Source organism: Ylistrum balloti, unplaced genomic scaffold (genome assembly GCF_031769215.1).
Source record: "Ylistrum balloti isolate Yb309-2 unplaced genomic scaffold, AGI_CSIRO_Ybal_v1 Utg370000, whole genome shotgun sequence".
Classification (NCBI taxonomy): domain Eukaryota; kingdom Metazoa; phylum Mollusca; class Bivalvia; order Pectinida; family Pectinidae; genus Ylistrum; species Ylistrum balloti.
This window is the reverse complement of record NW_026782078.1, coordinates 735,690-751,862: the sequence shown is the minus strand read 5'-3', so window position 1 is coordinate 751,862 and position 16,173 is coordinate 735,690. Positions and strand designations below refer to the sequence as shown.

General features: G+C 34.1%; 2 protein-coding genes across 2 annotated transcripts; both read right to left on the bottom strand.

Annotated features, from left to right (window-relative positions):
* Positions 1–457: 457 nt before the first annotated feature.
* On the bottom strand, positions 458–3,737 carry LOC132548047 (uncharacterized). Its single transcript, XM_060211870.1, has 4 exons — positions 3,584–3,737; positions 3,024–3,166; positions 1,032–1,499; positions 458–556 (listed from the first exon to the last, which is right to left on the bottom strand). Exons 1-4 carry the CDS (start codon positions 3,735–3,737, stop codon positions 458–460), a joined length of 864 nt encoding a protein of 287 aa, XP_060067853.1.
* Positions 3,738–9,241: 5,504 nt separating this feature from the next.
* Positions 9,242–10,744, bottom strand: LOC132548049 (uncharacterized). Its single transcript, XM_060211872.1, has 3 exons — positions 10,528–10,744; positions 9,779–9,957; positions 9,242–9,334 (listed from the first exon to the last, which is right to left on the bottom strand). Exons 1-3 carry the CDS (start codon positions 10,742–10,744, stop codon positions 9,242–9,244), a joined length of 489 nt encoding a protein of 162 aa, XP_060067855.1.
* Between the last annotated feature and the right edge of the window lie 5,429 nt (positions 10,745–16,173).

Here is a 16,173-nt window from a genome sequence, read left to right as displayed (position 1 = left end):
AGTTTTCTTGTAAACCATTTTATTGGTTTTCTGCAGTTGTACATTTATATACGAGATATTTACAGGATTGCCATGTTTGGATTGGTGGGAATCTGAAATATACAAGACAAAACAAAATAAGAAAAAGATCTGTAATCAATTGACGATATATTAAGATATTCTTAACAAATTGGGGCGAACAAACAAGTGTTGAGTTAAAACATTTAATTTGGTTCTATAGATTAACATTATTTCAAAGCACAAGCAGTAATACTCAAAACACTCCATGTTGCATTGTTGCAACACACATGAAATGATAATTTAGTTTGTGTTATATCAATGTTTCAATAACTTTAATACAGGGACATTGCCTGTACTTTTTGAGAATTGTTATTTTACTATATCTATAATCAGCATTAAAGACTACAGTTACGTACATGTTCAGTTATTCAATGTTTTATTAGTGGTACCGTGAGGACTAAATGGTAGTTTCCTTCTTTTCTTCTACATCAGTGACCGGCTTCTCATCGTGCTTGAGGGACGCCTTACCACTCATAGCCATCTTTAGAAACATAGACTATATATGCTCGGTTAGCATGTCCAATAACGCATAGAAAAAGTGGTAATTATATAGCTTACGTAGAAATCTAACAATAACACAGAATATCTTCACAAGAATCATATTGGGGTCGTCATTTCGAGCTGATGATTCTAATAATTCTAATCGGCTGCGAAACTGAAATTCTTCAATATTTTTACATGAATTTTTTTTTCGCTCTGGTAACTGACAGTTAATAATAATAATTAATTACATATACATCATACAAGTGAAGAGTATTGTTCGTTCTTAGTCAATTCAATAACTTTCAACATAAACAATACAAATCATTATAACGTAGACAAACAATGTGATCCTGAACAGTTAATATTTCCTGAACATCACGTGATAATTATCGTGACGTCATCTAGGTAGTGCCCTGTCTTGATCACTACAAAAAAAATCAGCAAATATTTTAACAACATAATGAATGCCTTAATTCTTAGGTATATACCTTTTTTGCATCTGTGTCCGGCTCCTTTTCTTTCAAATCTGTTTCTGTATCATCTAACTGTGTGCCAGTGTCTCCCTGAGGATTAAGGTCTTCATCTGTTGTTTCCGCTAAATCGTTTTCTAATTGTGTCATGTCACCATCTTGTTCCTCATTTGTGCCAGACAAATCTGTTGGAGTTTCCATTGCTCCTGTTTCGCTTGACTGTGTATTGATATTCGCTAGGTCATTCTCACCAGTAAGAAGTCCATATTCCGACGGAACATTGTCGTCAGTTGACAGAACTTCCGGTAGCGCGGTGGTATCGACTGACTCGCCATCTTGTGACGTCATTGTTTCGTCTGCAGTGGATTTGTCATCTTTGAGGGCAGCGTTGACCTTGAACGATCCCTCGATGCCCATTGAAGTTGAGTTTGTGGCAGAAGAATCTGTAACAGCGTCCTCACTGACAGTGCTGTTATCTGTACCATCCTGGTGAAAACACAAAACACTTATACATCTTTTATATGAAGTATGAATAATTAACTATCAACTCGTACAGCAAAAACATGCTTATATTACATCAAACTAGAACGAACCAGATCAGAATTTGTTACTTTCCTTTATAAAATTATTAATCATTAAATTCTAATTCGTCAATAAAATAGAAACGGGAAATATATATGGTGTCAGCCTCATTTTCATTTTGAAAACATTTCCGCAATTTTCATTCAACGTTCATGTTATTATATTTTAACCCATTATCTCAATCTTAAACAGGAAATATGTTCACTATCATAAAATTACGTATATTACATACCCCAGCAAAGAAATAATGATAAAAACAAGCAATATACCATAGACACTTATCTAGGTAGCATCAGAAATGATTTGTTTAGATACAAAACACAATATCAATCTTTACATTGATATATCCTTACCTATATAAGGGCACTGATTTCTCAACTTCCGTAACTCTACAATCCCAGTACATTTATATAGCCTTGCATTACGTACCTCTACAACTACAACATAAAGACACCGATTCCTCACCGTGCGTAACTCTACAATCCCAGTACATTTATATAGCCTTGCATTACGTACCTCTACAACTACAACATAAAGACACCGATTCCTCACCGTGCGTAACTCTACAATCCCAGTACATTTATATAGCCTTGCATTACGTACCTCTACAACTACAACATAAAGACCCCGATTCCTCAACTTCCGTAACTCTACAATCCCAGTACATTTATATAGCCATGCATTACGTACCTCTACAACTACAACATAAAGACACCGATTCCTCACCGTGCGTAACTCTACAATCCCAGTACATTTATATAGCCTTGCATTACGTACCTCTACAACTACAACATAAAGACCCCGATTCCTCAACTTCCGTAACTCTACAATCCCAGTACATTTATATAGCCTTGCATTACGTACCTCTACAACTACAACATAAAGACACCGATTCCTCACCGTGCGTAACTCTACAATCCCAGTACATTTATATAGCCTTGCATTACGTACCTCTACAACTACAACATAAAGACACCGATTCCTCAACTTCCGTAACTCTACAATCCCAGTACATTTATATAGCCTTGCATTACGTACCTTTACAACTACAACATAAAGACACCGATTTCTCAACTTCCGTAACTCTACAATCCCAGGATATTTATATAGCCTTGCATTACGTACCTCTACAACTACAACATAAAGACACCGATTCCTCACCGTGCGTAACTCTACAATCCCAGTACATTTATATAGCCTTGCATTACGTACCTCTACAACTACAACATAAAGACACCGATTCCTCACCGTGCGTAACTCTACAATCCCAGTACATTTATATAGCCTTAACTTACGTACCTCTACAACTACAACATAAAGACACCGATTCCTCACCGTGCGTAACTCTACAATCCCAGTACATTTATATAGCCTTGCATTACGTACCTGTGCTAAATCTGTAAAGAACTCTACCCATATTGTACATACCTCTGCACTATCAGGAATAAAACCTTTCGCGAAACCCGGTATCATATTCTTCCAATCACTAGGGGAAGCGTCACCACCATTACCATTACCGTCGTCCTTCTTGGATCCGGGAACAAAACTTGTCTTAAAAGACTCCATCATACCTGCACATTTTGTATACATTTAAGAAATTACAACATTTTATCTATATCATGGTTTGGTTGTAAATCATAGTCATAATTCTTGTGATGTCAAATACATTGTATCGTCAAAATAATGTTAATAACCAAATATTGGCGGTGTTACGATACCGACTTTGGAGTATAATTACATTTGCGATATCCATGATACGATATGCTTTATTATGTGTCTTTCGCTATTTTTTTTTAGGAAAAAACTAATATTTTCTTTAAATAAAATCGAATGAAAATACTAAGCATTTATAAAGAAAACTTTAGTTCTCAACTTAATGCTAATACCAATTACTAACAAATGAAAAAAGACTCCAGTTGCAAATTCAAGGTTGTTTTTCACAATTTCAAATATTATATACTGTTTATCAGGTATAATTCTCGACTTGCCTTTGTACATATTGTCCATGGCCCGTTTCCCGTCGTGTCTAGATTGTCCAGGCTGGTCGTCATTGTTTCCCTTTCCCTTAACAATATGGCTGGATACCACTGAGAGGGCCAAACCAGCCAGCACCACGAGATGGAGAGATGTTTTCACGAGCATTGTTGTCCTGGTCTCAAACACACTACATGTTTCACATCCGAGACACTGTGTTTTATAATGATGATCATGTGACTAAGACTGATGTAGAGATACCTGTTGACTTAACATGCTGGTACCTATCTACCTGTATACAGGTATATATATATATATATATATGTTGACTTAACATGCTGGTACCTATCTACCTGTATACAGGTATATAAGGTAACTGTATTGATTAATATTACAACCTTGACAACTGACATTTACCATGTGTTGTGCCCTGACACTGAAAAACAAAAGAAAACAAGCAAAACAAAACAAAAAATAAAAAAATATAAAAAAATAACCGTACCAGCATTTGATACTTAGCTAAATGTTGTTGCTAAGAAATTATAACAAACAAAAAACCCAGCGTTTGATAAAAGTGCTTTGCAGTGTTAAATGACATCGGCAATGTTTGTTAGGTATTCTTCCTTTCGTTGGCCGTGTCATTATTTTTTTCTTTAAGCGTTTATGAAAATAGACCTGTGTAATAACGATTGAAAATGTCGATATATTCATTCATTTCAATATTTCATGTAAACAAATTTCCTAATGAACCGAGCGCAATGTGATATGATTGTCTAATTGATTTCTGTCATACACTGTACAATGCATTGAAACATTACAAAACAGCAAATGTACTATCAAATATTTAACTTCTATAATCATCCTGCTTTATGATCTAAACCTTCATTTTGTTTGAAAAATGGATTTGTACTAATAGTGAAATAGCAATCCTGATCCAACAGAAAGTCTTCAAGTTCTCTAGATGTTTCAAGATGCTTTATCAATAATGAAAATGTTTAAACTCGCATTGTACAATTGTTTGTGCTCAAGAAAATTTCTATGTGTGCACACTACATGTGTATCGTACGGTAGATCCTTACTCGTTCATAATAGTACTTTATATTGAAACAATTACGTTATGACTGTGTTTCATTTTATAAATTGATTAGAAACTGCACCATATACTCTAGCTACCTGGACATTCCGACAAGATTGTGCGCTGTATTACATAATTTGATAATTGGATGTATTTCTCGGATGAGACTCCTATTTGGGTTTGTTGTATAGAATGATATTTGTGTAATAAATGATAAACAGCAGTGATTAATTGTATCAAAGCAAACAGCTGTGTAGGGTAATATCACCCATCAGTTAACACGAAACACTAATTGACTACTTCTAGAATTTGCGGGCATACTCAGATCGTTAAATGTTGCAACATTGATGAATCAATTTGAGGTACAGACAGTGACAGACAGTGATATAACAAGTACAAGACATCAGTTCGATGACTAAGTTTTTGTTCCCACGTGTCATATAAATGTACAAAATATATTTCTGTCAGATGATGATTTTTGACAATAACCAGTTTGATTGAATAATGAACTTGTCTCATCTTGGCTCGTGCCTAACCAAGGGACGAAACAGTAGTATGATGGTGTATATATCATTATTTGACTCTGCTGAATATTATTCCTAATTTGTATTGGAAGCGCCGATTCAAGTGTGTCTTTTGTATAATCCTGTTTAGGCCTATTGTGATATCCTTAGCTTGTAGTTTAAATATAAGTATATACGCTAGCATCATTAAGAAGTCCTCAAAGGATAGATTAGATGTATGAAGCAGGCTAGACAAATTGTTATCACTGATGATGAAGCACAAAGCAGACTAAGTCTGTCTGTACGGACGGACAAGGTATTCCGGCAACTCGGTAATTCGAGAAAGTCGAGTTTTCAAACAAGTACGTCGAATCAACATTCTACCATGGTGACATTAATTGCATTAATCAACATACTTTTCATTGCTTGATGAATTCAGAATATCTAAATAGAGCTAATTCTTCAGCATGTTTTATCTTTCCACAAAGTCATAGTCCAGTTGTACATGAAGCTACAGTCTAGTCATTATTCCATCCAATATGTGGTGTTTGTTATGTGAGAGGCCGAAATATCCAGAAACTCTATTACCCAAAATATGAATTTTACTTGTCATTGTCGGAATACACTCACAACATGTATTCATGTATTCGGCAGAGACAGAAAACAGCTGTATTTTAACACATAGAATTACATTCTGGTTTACAGAAATATTACATTTGAAGATAACAATAACTTTCCAAATAAACAATTTTATTTGTTGAAGCAAACAAGGTTATTCTAAGCAAATTAATTAAATTGCAGTTATATCATTTGAAGTTTGAATCTCTGTTTTCCGAGAAATAATTTTGACTTATGTCATCAGACATAACTCTGTGAAACGTCAACGTCAGATAAACAAACATTGAACAACAGACTCTGAAGTTTCAATTGGCAGAATTTGCATTAGATGTTGCAGGATAAATAGAATGCGTAGCCAACGTCTTAAAATATATTTTGGCTTTATAGAGAAAAACACTTTCGCTTTCCTTAACCTCAACAAAAAGGTTACATGTTTATTCTAAAACACTGAACATGCATTCTTAATATATTCATGGATGCTATGGAAAACCAAGCTAGCGAATGGGTACTACCATATATGCTGCTGCGTACGATTCATTGTCAGGGTGTATCAACTCAATTAAGTAATTAAGAATAAACAGCTAAGTTATAAAACAAAAAACAAATCTGTATGTCTTACTGCCGGTGACTTCATAAAACATTCAACACCTTGATCAAAGTCAGATGATATAAATAGATATTCCATGTTTACAAGAACACCAAGGCTTGTTTGATTATAGGAGAAACCCTACCTATGAATTATCCAATCTTTCTAAAGACTATCAAACTTCATTAAAAATCCTCCTGATAACCTGTTAATGACAATGTCATGGGATTTCCTCATTTACACTGTATAAGTACCATTATATTGTTGGCTCATCCAGTCGTTATTGCCATCATTTCTGCTATTAAAACAGGGTTATAGTCTTCTAAAGTACTGTTTACTCTAACAGTAGAAATGATGAAATGTACGCTCAAAAAATCTCTTCCGTGAAAACATTTTATTTTTCCCATTTTTTTTAAACGACTAAACCATATTCTCAGCTAAAGGAACGTAGCGCCTGCATTCTCTAGTTTTGACATCTTTATTTATCTTTTTTTAGAAGAATATTCAGTGTTATTTCGTTAAAGGTTCTTCTGAAGCAAAGAGGAAATATACCGAGGATGAACTCCTGAGAATGATCGAATTTATGGCTGACAATATCTTCGATGAGATTGCTGTTAGAAGCTTTAAACAGTTCATGGCATACCCAACTAACTGCGCTCCCTTTACTAGATAACTCAATCTTACAAACAGATTCGAATTAATCGTATCGGTTATTGAAACAGGTAATAAAGAGCTTGATATTTTTTGATATTTTACTTTTACTCATATTCACTATTTTGTTCCGTCTTTATATGACAAAACCGTCATTGATCTTACCCAACAGTGTTGAATGTCACAGCCATGATTATCTAGATAACATGTTGTCTCGATCTTTGATTACAATGCAGTCAACAATTTACTAAGCTGTATGGTTTCGATTTCCTCATTGTCAAATGATTTAATCTATTTATTCTAGTTGTGTTAAGTCTACTTCCTGAGTAAAGGTGTTTACATATAACAGCTTATTTGCTGTCCTACGACTGGTTCCCGCTATCATGACTTCTTTGAATGATGTCAATAGCTGACAAATAAAATTACACAAAAGGAAATGCAGGTTGATTAATGCTTATAAGGTGGTGATATAACTATGATTTAGTTGGGAACAATTTCATTTCCATGTGTGACGAGAAACTAGATGTATATCATTGTTCCCGGTCTCGTTGTTATAAGCCTGGTTCTCATTTGTTAATGAGAAGTTAAGAACACGAGTCGTACAATTTCCCCATAAAACAACCAACAAGATATATAAGACATGTGATGATTCCGCTTTCCCTTAAATGAATTTTCCAGTTCTAGTTTGCGAAATATTTTTGTTTGTGAGCTGAAATGCACATAAATTCAACGTAGGACCACCGTATCTGTAATTTCCATAAAAGTGATACTTACCAGGGGATGCAATCAATAACGCCTAAATAATATTTTTCTTAAAATGGCGTCACATTAAGACGTAATTGTATAATTCGTCTTCTTTATCTTGATCAACCTGAGGTTCTACCCTTCTTTTCTCTCTATCAGATGGTATGGCAATAAACATGGCAGTCGATAGGGCCGGGAATGGTCCTCTTTAACTTAATTAAGCATTGAAGATACGATATTATGTCTTTCACAGCTAACGAATAAATTTAGATTGTTCAATTATTGGTCTGCATTTAACGATTTGTCATCATACAGAAGCTCTCTTCTTACAGTATAAATAAAAACTAATATCAACATCATGAAGACCAGTTTGTTTTATTTTTTCATAAAATTGCAAGATATAGATATAATGATAATCATGGAAAAAGTGTGGACGACTTCTCTGTGCTGATTCCAAACCTGTTGTTGTTGGTACGTTCTATGCTGATTCCTGGAATATAAATAAAGATATTAAACTTGTGATATATAATTGATACTTTGCGACTTGTATAATCAGCTTTTCCCCCCCACATATATGGAAATCTCTAGGCATGGATTAAAATATTTTCGAAGATTTGAACTATTCCAATAAACATCACGACCGTTAGTCTATTAATACACGCAATTTGTCTCTCTACCTCACCTTTGAAATATTTTAATAGGCTACGAAATCACATTTCTATGGATCAGTAAAAATACGCGGTGTTTTAAAAGCTTGTTCATTTCACAAGTTACGTACCCTCATTCACATCCCTTTAACCCACGCTTTGATACAGATTAATTTATCATGACCAAAAACCATGACAACAAATTATAAAATAATAAACATTAATATGACATAGTGAACGATAGGAGATAATGGTACACAAAAGAAAACGATATCAAAAACTGAAAAGCGACAATGTTGTCACGTGTTGTAAACATTTTCTCTGGAAAATATCGGAAATTTTGAAACTATGGCTTGAGTTTTTAAGATTACAAAATATATTTCAGAAAACTGTAGCAAACATGTGATTTAAATGATCAAACATAATTCTCTCTGTAAAAATCGGATTAAAAATAATCTTGGAGATTGGAAGTGGGATATGTTTAGTTTATAAGTCGGTTCCCCCGTATAACACATCTAGTTTCGTAACAAAAGTGAACTTCAAATTTGTATTGAGCTAACAATGTAAAAGCTCACTAATTGATTAACGTTACAGAGTATCTCCTTCTGTGATTTGACGTTTAATGATACCGATTTATTAATTATCTTCTGAATTTCAATGACCCTATTAATACTGGAGGGTCCTAGAGGAACGAAAATTACGTATGATGTAGTTTTATCGACTGTCTGGAATATAGTCTATAATATCAAATTTACAATCAAAGGTGATCCTCATGTGACCAAGGCTACACCTTACTTGATCTTTATTAAATCTGAGAAAACCTGATACATTCCTGTGATAAACCTCACCTATCCTTTGAAGTACTTGGCGAAAGCCTGAGATATTGTGTCGTTCTGTTGCTGCTGCTGGGTCTGGTTCGTGCTATCTTTATCGTTAAAACCCTGCATCGAAATAGGTGTATAGTAAATGTATTGTTTAGCCTTAAAATTTCATTATCAGTCATAAATATGTTAATGTTTGAAAAGAAAAGCTGAATCGATAACTCAATAAGATCACAGTAAGGTACAATGACCTCAAACAGCCCGCAAACAAAGCGTGGGTTAAGAACATGTTTTGTCTTGGGAAGATATATTGATTTGTGTATTTAGAGAACAGTATGTTATCATTATTGTATTTTTCCGTTGATTGTGAGGGGCATATTTGTTGAAAAAATCACTATGATGATGGTGTGCAACAAATATACGACAAGTAGCATAAAATTGATAGAAAAGTTCACTCAACCTTCTTTTCTAATTTTTTGTGAATTATGTAAATTACATCGATTTAACAGAAGAATTAAAATGGCGATACTGATTTTGTGATGTCAGTATAAAAATATAATGTACCTGGCTGTTTGTTCCATTCATGTACTTGTCAGAAAACCCAGCAAAGATAGAGGCCCAGTCCATTTGATCCTCATCGCTACTATCATCGTCATCTTCATCGCTGAAGTCCTCTTCACTGTCGTCATTATCGTTGTTCATGTCTGGTTTAGGTAGAAATCCCTTCAGGTTTTCCATGATGTCTGAAATAAAATGACCCGTATGTACTCTCTGCTCATTTATAGCCGAAGTTTCCGAAATCTAGAATTATAAACAGAAGAAACACGTATATATAGCGCGCTTCTGTTTTGTAAAATTGTCTATTATCATAATTCTTCCTAGCAAAAATTAGCAAGATACGAAAATTGACTTTTATCAATAGGACCTAAACGTGGGTAGTGACAATCTTAATGAACTAAGACACGATATGGCTGCTGCAGAAGGACTTATATATGACTAATGTATTTAAATATTCGATACAAACGAAAACTTCAGCGCCTTCAATAAAAGTAGTTCAGAATGAATTCCGCTCGTCTTTCTATTTTCTTATATAGCAAGAGGTGTTCTATCTCAGTGACGAATCTTTACAGAGCTCTCGTTCTCCGTTGAATGACATCCCTTTAACGATAGAACATGTAACCTCACACTGACTACATACATTAAAGAACTTCCCCCAAACAACGCAACTTTGATCTAATCTTTTCATATTCCTTATTTAGTAATAATCCCTTTTTGAACTTAACAGAACTTTAATTTTCCATTTAACCACACACCTTTATAGAACTTTGAGTAGTCCCCTCCGCCAGCTTTGCTGGGATCTCCCTTGCCCCCCTTACTACTGCCACTACTGCCACCGTCCCCTGCCAATACGTCCTGTGTAGCAGCCGATCCTCCATTACTGTCCGACCGACGACGGCGGGTTACGATATCGCAACAGGTCTGTAATACTAACAGGTATACTACTGTTACCAGTAAAGTTTGGCGCAACATAATGCCTTAGCAACCAGCAGCACTTCGTGTAACACGTAATATTACAACGAAGAAGTATATATTACCGTACCTTAGTCACGTGGACACTGTTTTCGGTTTTCATTGGCTGAAATTTACTTTATATATTTTTATATGACTTTAGTATAAGATTCCAAACATCAGATAAAAACAGTAGTTAATAGGTTCTTAATGAACCCGCATGAAACGTTCTCTCTACAACATCAAAGCGTATCTGATAAAGTTTTTATTCTCGTAGATCTATAAGCGTTTGACATGTCTGGGACTAGTGAGATATTTATTTTAGAAAATTGCATAAAGACAAACCCGCATAAAACTGAACATATAATATACCTTCTTATTATTGAATTTTATTTTCATTTTCTATGTTGTACGATCCACTTTCGTTTGGCAAAACTAACAAAAATCTCATCTGAATATTATGAAAAAGTATTTTGTTCCGTCGTCTACAAACTTATAGAAAAATAAATTGGAATAATAATTAAGACAATTCTACTAAATCGGCTGTATCACTAAAAAACATTCAGAACCAAACTCCAGTACATATTCTGATTATTAACATTCCAGGAATCGATAGCTTTGTGTTATACGTAGCCACATCAGACACCACTGTGGGTAGGTATTTATTAATCCCCGAATTGTCTGTGTGCTGATGGTATTAAAGACACAAGTCACTATTTCCTTTACATATTTTCTAATTATAGAACTTTATTGTTTGATACTTTGTGTGACTTAGATGTAGATTTTAATACAGAAACTTTCTGATGGGGCGGCGAAGATGTTTTTCGCATATGAAATTAAATTCTAATATCGTCAGATCTGTACAGAATTTTATAAAACAAACAAAGCGTTTTAATACTCCTGAATCTGAACTGTTTGTAGTCGGCACTAGATCGATAGAATCTCTTTTTGTGTTCTATTATTCTAGTTTCGATCTTCTTATCTTCTACTCTTTTTGACAAAATTATTTAAATGCACAATTGTACGACTACGAATAACATATTTTCATATTTATAGAATAAATATGTCACGTGCAGTATATCAATTAATTGTGATTTATTTATAGAGAAGATGCTTGAACTTGTCTCCTATTCCTTGATTTTTTTTCTGAAAATAAAATATGTTTTAATCAAATCATCTAACTCTCTTTGGTTCCACATTTTCTGAAAACCTGTACCTATCCTGTAATTACGATTGTCCAGTGTATTCATACTTTACCCTTTTTAGATTTTGTGCAGAACGCACACCGTATTCAACATTTTCAAGGTCCTTTTATTTATCATTATAACTCTACATTTAGATTGTCCTATTCTATACTTTCACATCAGAAATTGTTTTTGTGTGTTTCTATCTTCAGTAAAACAACGTACTGAATTCAAGGAGATATTTACGATATAGACGAAGGTGATTGAAGAACGAACTACAAATACATTGATCTAAACCAGTCGAGGATATAAGATAAAGGAGAATCTTATTTTTCTTTAACACAATGCTTTATATCGATTACATGTCATCATTGTATAGATTTGTCGTGTTGTACTTACACAAATGGCGTCATGTTTCTATGTACGAAGGGAGACAACTCTGATAGCATTGTCACTGTTACATTTTGAATGAAGTTATTGATGTGTTACGTGTTTGTTTTATGTTACAATAACCTTATTTTACTACAGGTTTAATGAGATACACTTTGTTAAAAAAAAAAAAAAAAAAAGAAATATATATTTCACAATACCACAATGGATATATATATTGATTGTAAAGTGACGAGATGTTTAAAATGTCTTAAGAACGCTGAATTCTGACTTTGATGTTCTGCTATCTGTTATATGAACAACACTAGTTTAATTCCGTAATGTTAAACGAAGTATTTTTTAATCCTTTATCTAAAATTACTGTAAAAGCAAGATTGCCTCACATTTTTTTTATTTATCTATGAGATATGATATCTTCCATAGTTTTACATCAACCTCTGCTTCCCGAATTTGGTAGAAGACAACCGGGGGTATATGTCTTCTATGCAAGAATTCGTCAACTGACAATACTGACTAGTTATATATATTTATCCTGTTTGTTTTTATGTCTTAAAATGCTTCAAATATTACTAAGCTTAAAAATGAAGCTTTCGAGGAATTATGAAAATTCAATTTATTACATTTTCCCCATTGAAGTATAGGAATTTACACGGAAACCGTACCAATATGCTGTTAAGCACCACAGTAATGAAATGTATATTGGAAATTCCCTACATGATAAGAATTTGTATCATTATGTAAATATAAAGTATATTAGTGCATTTATGAATACACATACAAAAAGCAATAGATTTTAAACGAATGTATTAGTTACGCTTAAAGATATTTTTTAATTAAAATATCACTTTACGTGAAATCACATCACTGATGAAGCGATTCCAACAGGCAGAGTGCCAACAATTAAACTTTTTGACGGTCTACCTGGACTTACCTGGATTTACCTGGATTTACCTGGACTTACCTGGACTTACCTGGAATTACCTGGACCTACCTGGACTTACATGGATTTACCTGTATTTACCTGGATTTACCTGGATTTACCTGAACCTACCTGGACTTACCTGGAATTACCTTAGACCTACCTGGATTTACATGGATTTACCGGTATTTACCTGGATCTACCTGGATTTACCTGGACCTACCTGGACTTACCTGGAATTACCTTAGACTTACCTGGATTTACATGGACTTAACTTAATTTACCTGGGTTTACTGGACTTACTTGGATTTACCCGGATCTACCTGGATTTACCTGGATTTAACTTGATTTACCTGGACTTAACTTGATTTACCTGGGCTATGTAAAATATCATGTATTGAAAGAATGTAAAACAGCATACCGAAATCCGGAAGTGAAAATTTCAATGCGCAGTAAGGAAAAGCATCACATGAAAGATGAAGTCACTGATAGTACATAGCAGGGTGTGGACATGATAATGATTTATCAGAATGTTTCTCTAGGTGTCATCACTATAAATAAACTGTAACGATTCATTCTGAGAAGGATTTTTCATACGTGATTATAAAGAATCTTTTTAATTAACATCTTTTAACTAAAATATGAGAAAACGTGTTTACTTCAGGCAAATACAAGTTATTAACACTGATGACGTGACAATGTTGTATCATTTATGTACTAATTTCAGGAAAAACCGTACAAAAAGAAATAAAAAAGTTAATTACATCAATTAGTGTCACTATCTAAACCAGTTATTGCAGCCATGTCAGTCCATAAAATTGAAATGAGACATCCCATTTAGAAATCGCTTAAACATTGAACTATAAGTCAATATACTTGTCAGTTAGACTCCGACACTTGACGGTGTCATGGCTGGGCTGATAGGATTCAAGTTCATAAGGACTTTACACAGGTAAAGACGAGAGGAGATAGTAAACAGCTGAGTAAATTAACACACGTTAAACATTCCTGGAAACATTTTGTCACTGGAAATACCGGACTTAGGAGAATTATTGTGGATCTCTTCAGTCAAATATTTACGGAAGCCGGTTAGTGCCACTTTTTTCATGAGTTAAATTTTTTTTTGAGTCGTATTTACGACTTAACTATCTCATAATTACGACTTTGTTATCTCGTTATTACAACTTAGTCATCTTGTGATATTACGACAAAGACCGAACTGTTTTGCGGCAATGTTTACTTCCGTCGACTCACACACGTGTTTTTGACAGATGGCATCGGAAGGTTCCCCAGTCCTGAAGGAAAAAGAAAACGTATACATGCTTGCATAAACTTACCATTCGACGGATATGAGATAGTTAAGTCGTAAATACGAGATAACTAAGTCGTAATTACTAGATAATTATGTCGTAATATCGAGATAACTAAGTCGTAATTACGAGATAGCTATGTCGTAATTACGAGATGTTTAGTCGTAATTACGAGATGCCAAATCGTAATTACGAGATACCTAAGTCGTAATTACGACTTAAAAAAAATTAACTCATGAAAAAAGTGGCACTAACCGGCTTCCGTAAAGATTGTTTGCGGTTGATCACTACACTATTAAAATATATACTACTATTAAATAGATGTTCGCGTGAGGTAGAAATATAGCGATATTTGAAAACACATTTCAACATATCAAATTTACGCTTTTACATACAGGTGGTTTGTTGTTACTGAACGATAAAGGCACTCCTTCAAATTAGACCACTCTGAAGTGTGAAACTGAAGTAGTAAGAACTGATAAGACATCCAGATCTGCATTTCCGTAATAACAACTCCTTCCTCATGTGTCAATTAGGAAATACATCATCCACGCGAAACTGCAGTTATGTGATATCAGGTTTTCACCAGTTAGTCCCCTATAAATCGTACTCGTTAAATATTGATGAACTTTGTTCAATGATAGTGCATGATCGTACACTTCAGCGTAATTCTAAACTCATATTGAAGCTAAATGTAGATATGTACTATGTACGCGGAAGCAGTTAAAAAAATGATGTTACATTTCAATGTTCATTATCAGCTGATATGGTATGTTATGATAGGATCAATATTTATTACTTTGTATAAACATAATATTTTCCATTTAATTGTTACCTGACGAAGTTGATTCGATGCTCGTTGACCTTTTCCCTATATCACTATTTCTGTGAAAGATTCCGACAACTGAAGGATCAAATTCCCGCAACAGATTTTCGATTTTAAGTAACCTTGAAAGCAGCGTTGTTATTATTTAGAACTTGGTGGAAAACTGGCCCTTGATTCATCTTAGAAAACAGTCGATATATGAGGAGGATCAAAACCAGGCTGATGTGTCTTACTTTTTTTTCTGTTGGGTGCATTACAATGTGAATTATGTCTTCATGTATAAGAAATGGTCAATATATTAGTGTATTTTGATAAACTTTTTGTTAAATGGAGTCTCGTAATGGGACGTAGGCATACTCTGGCTTACTGCAAGCCCAGTATCCATTGATAGTTAAGTCTGTGTATTAACAAACTTCAACATTTAAACATAAGGCAGTAAGTGGCAATAAGGTCGACTAAGATAAAGACGTATTCCACGAAATCATCTATCAGCCTGCATTCTCCAGTCACCTATCTAGACACATAGTTATACAGAGGTTATTGAGATAATCCTGGACACTGTAGTGTATGGCTATCTAGGTTTATATTTCAGTAATCGACAACCAGACCGCCTTAAGATATGTACCGAAGGATTGACACCGAATTATCTGTTTGAGACTGGGCAGTACAAATGGATGAACATCAATGCAGTTAGTTAATCAGGAAGGTAAATCAAATGTCTATGTGTGCTTAATTATATGTGCTCGAGCTGTCAAAGATAGATTGTATCTTGATCATTCTGTCAGTTCAGTTATAACAAACACAGCATTATCTGTTACATT

Coding starts and splice junctions, on each gene's coding strand:
- LOC132548049 (XM_060211872.1), bottom strand. CDS start 10,744: ATGTTGCGCCAAACTTTACTGGTAACAGTAGTATACCTGTTAGTATTA. Junction 9,958..10,527: donor CTACTCAAAGTTCTATAAAG/GTGTGTGGTTAA, acceptor ATTTTATTTCAG/ACATCATGGAAAACCTGAAG. Junction 9,335..9,778: donor TGAATGGAACAAACAGCCAG/GTACATTATATT, acceptor ATTTCGATGCAG/GGTTTTAACGATAAAGATAG.
- LOC132548047 (XM_060211870.1), bottom strand. CDS start 3,737: ATGCTCGTGAAAACATCTCTCCATCTCGTGGTGCTGGCTGGTTTGGCC. Junction 3,167..3,583: donor CATGGACAATATGTACAAAG/GCAAGTCGAGAA, acceptor CAAAATGTGCAG/GTATGATGGAGTCTTTTAAG. Junction 1,500..3,023: donor TTATTCCTGATAGTGCAGAG/GTATGTACAATA, acceptor TGTTTTCACCAG/GATGGTACAGATAACAGCAC.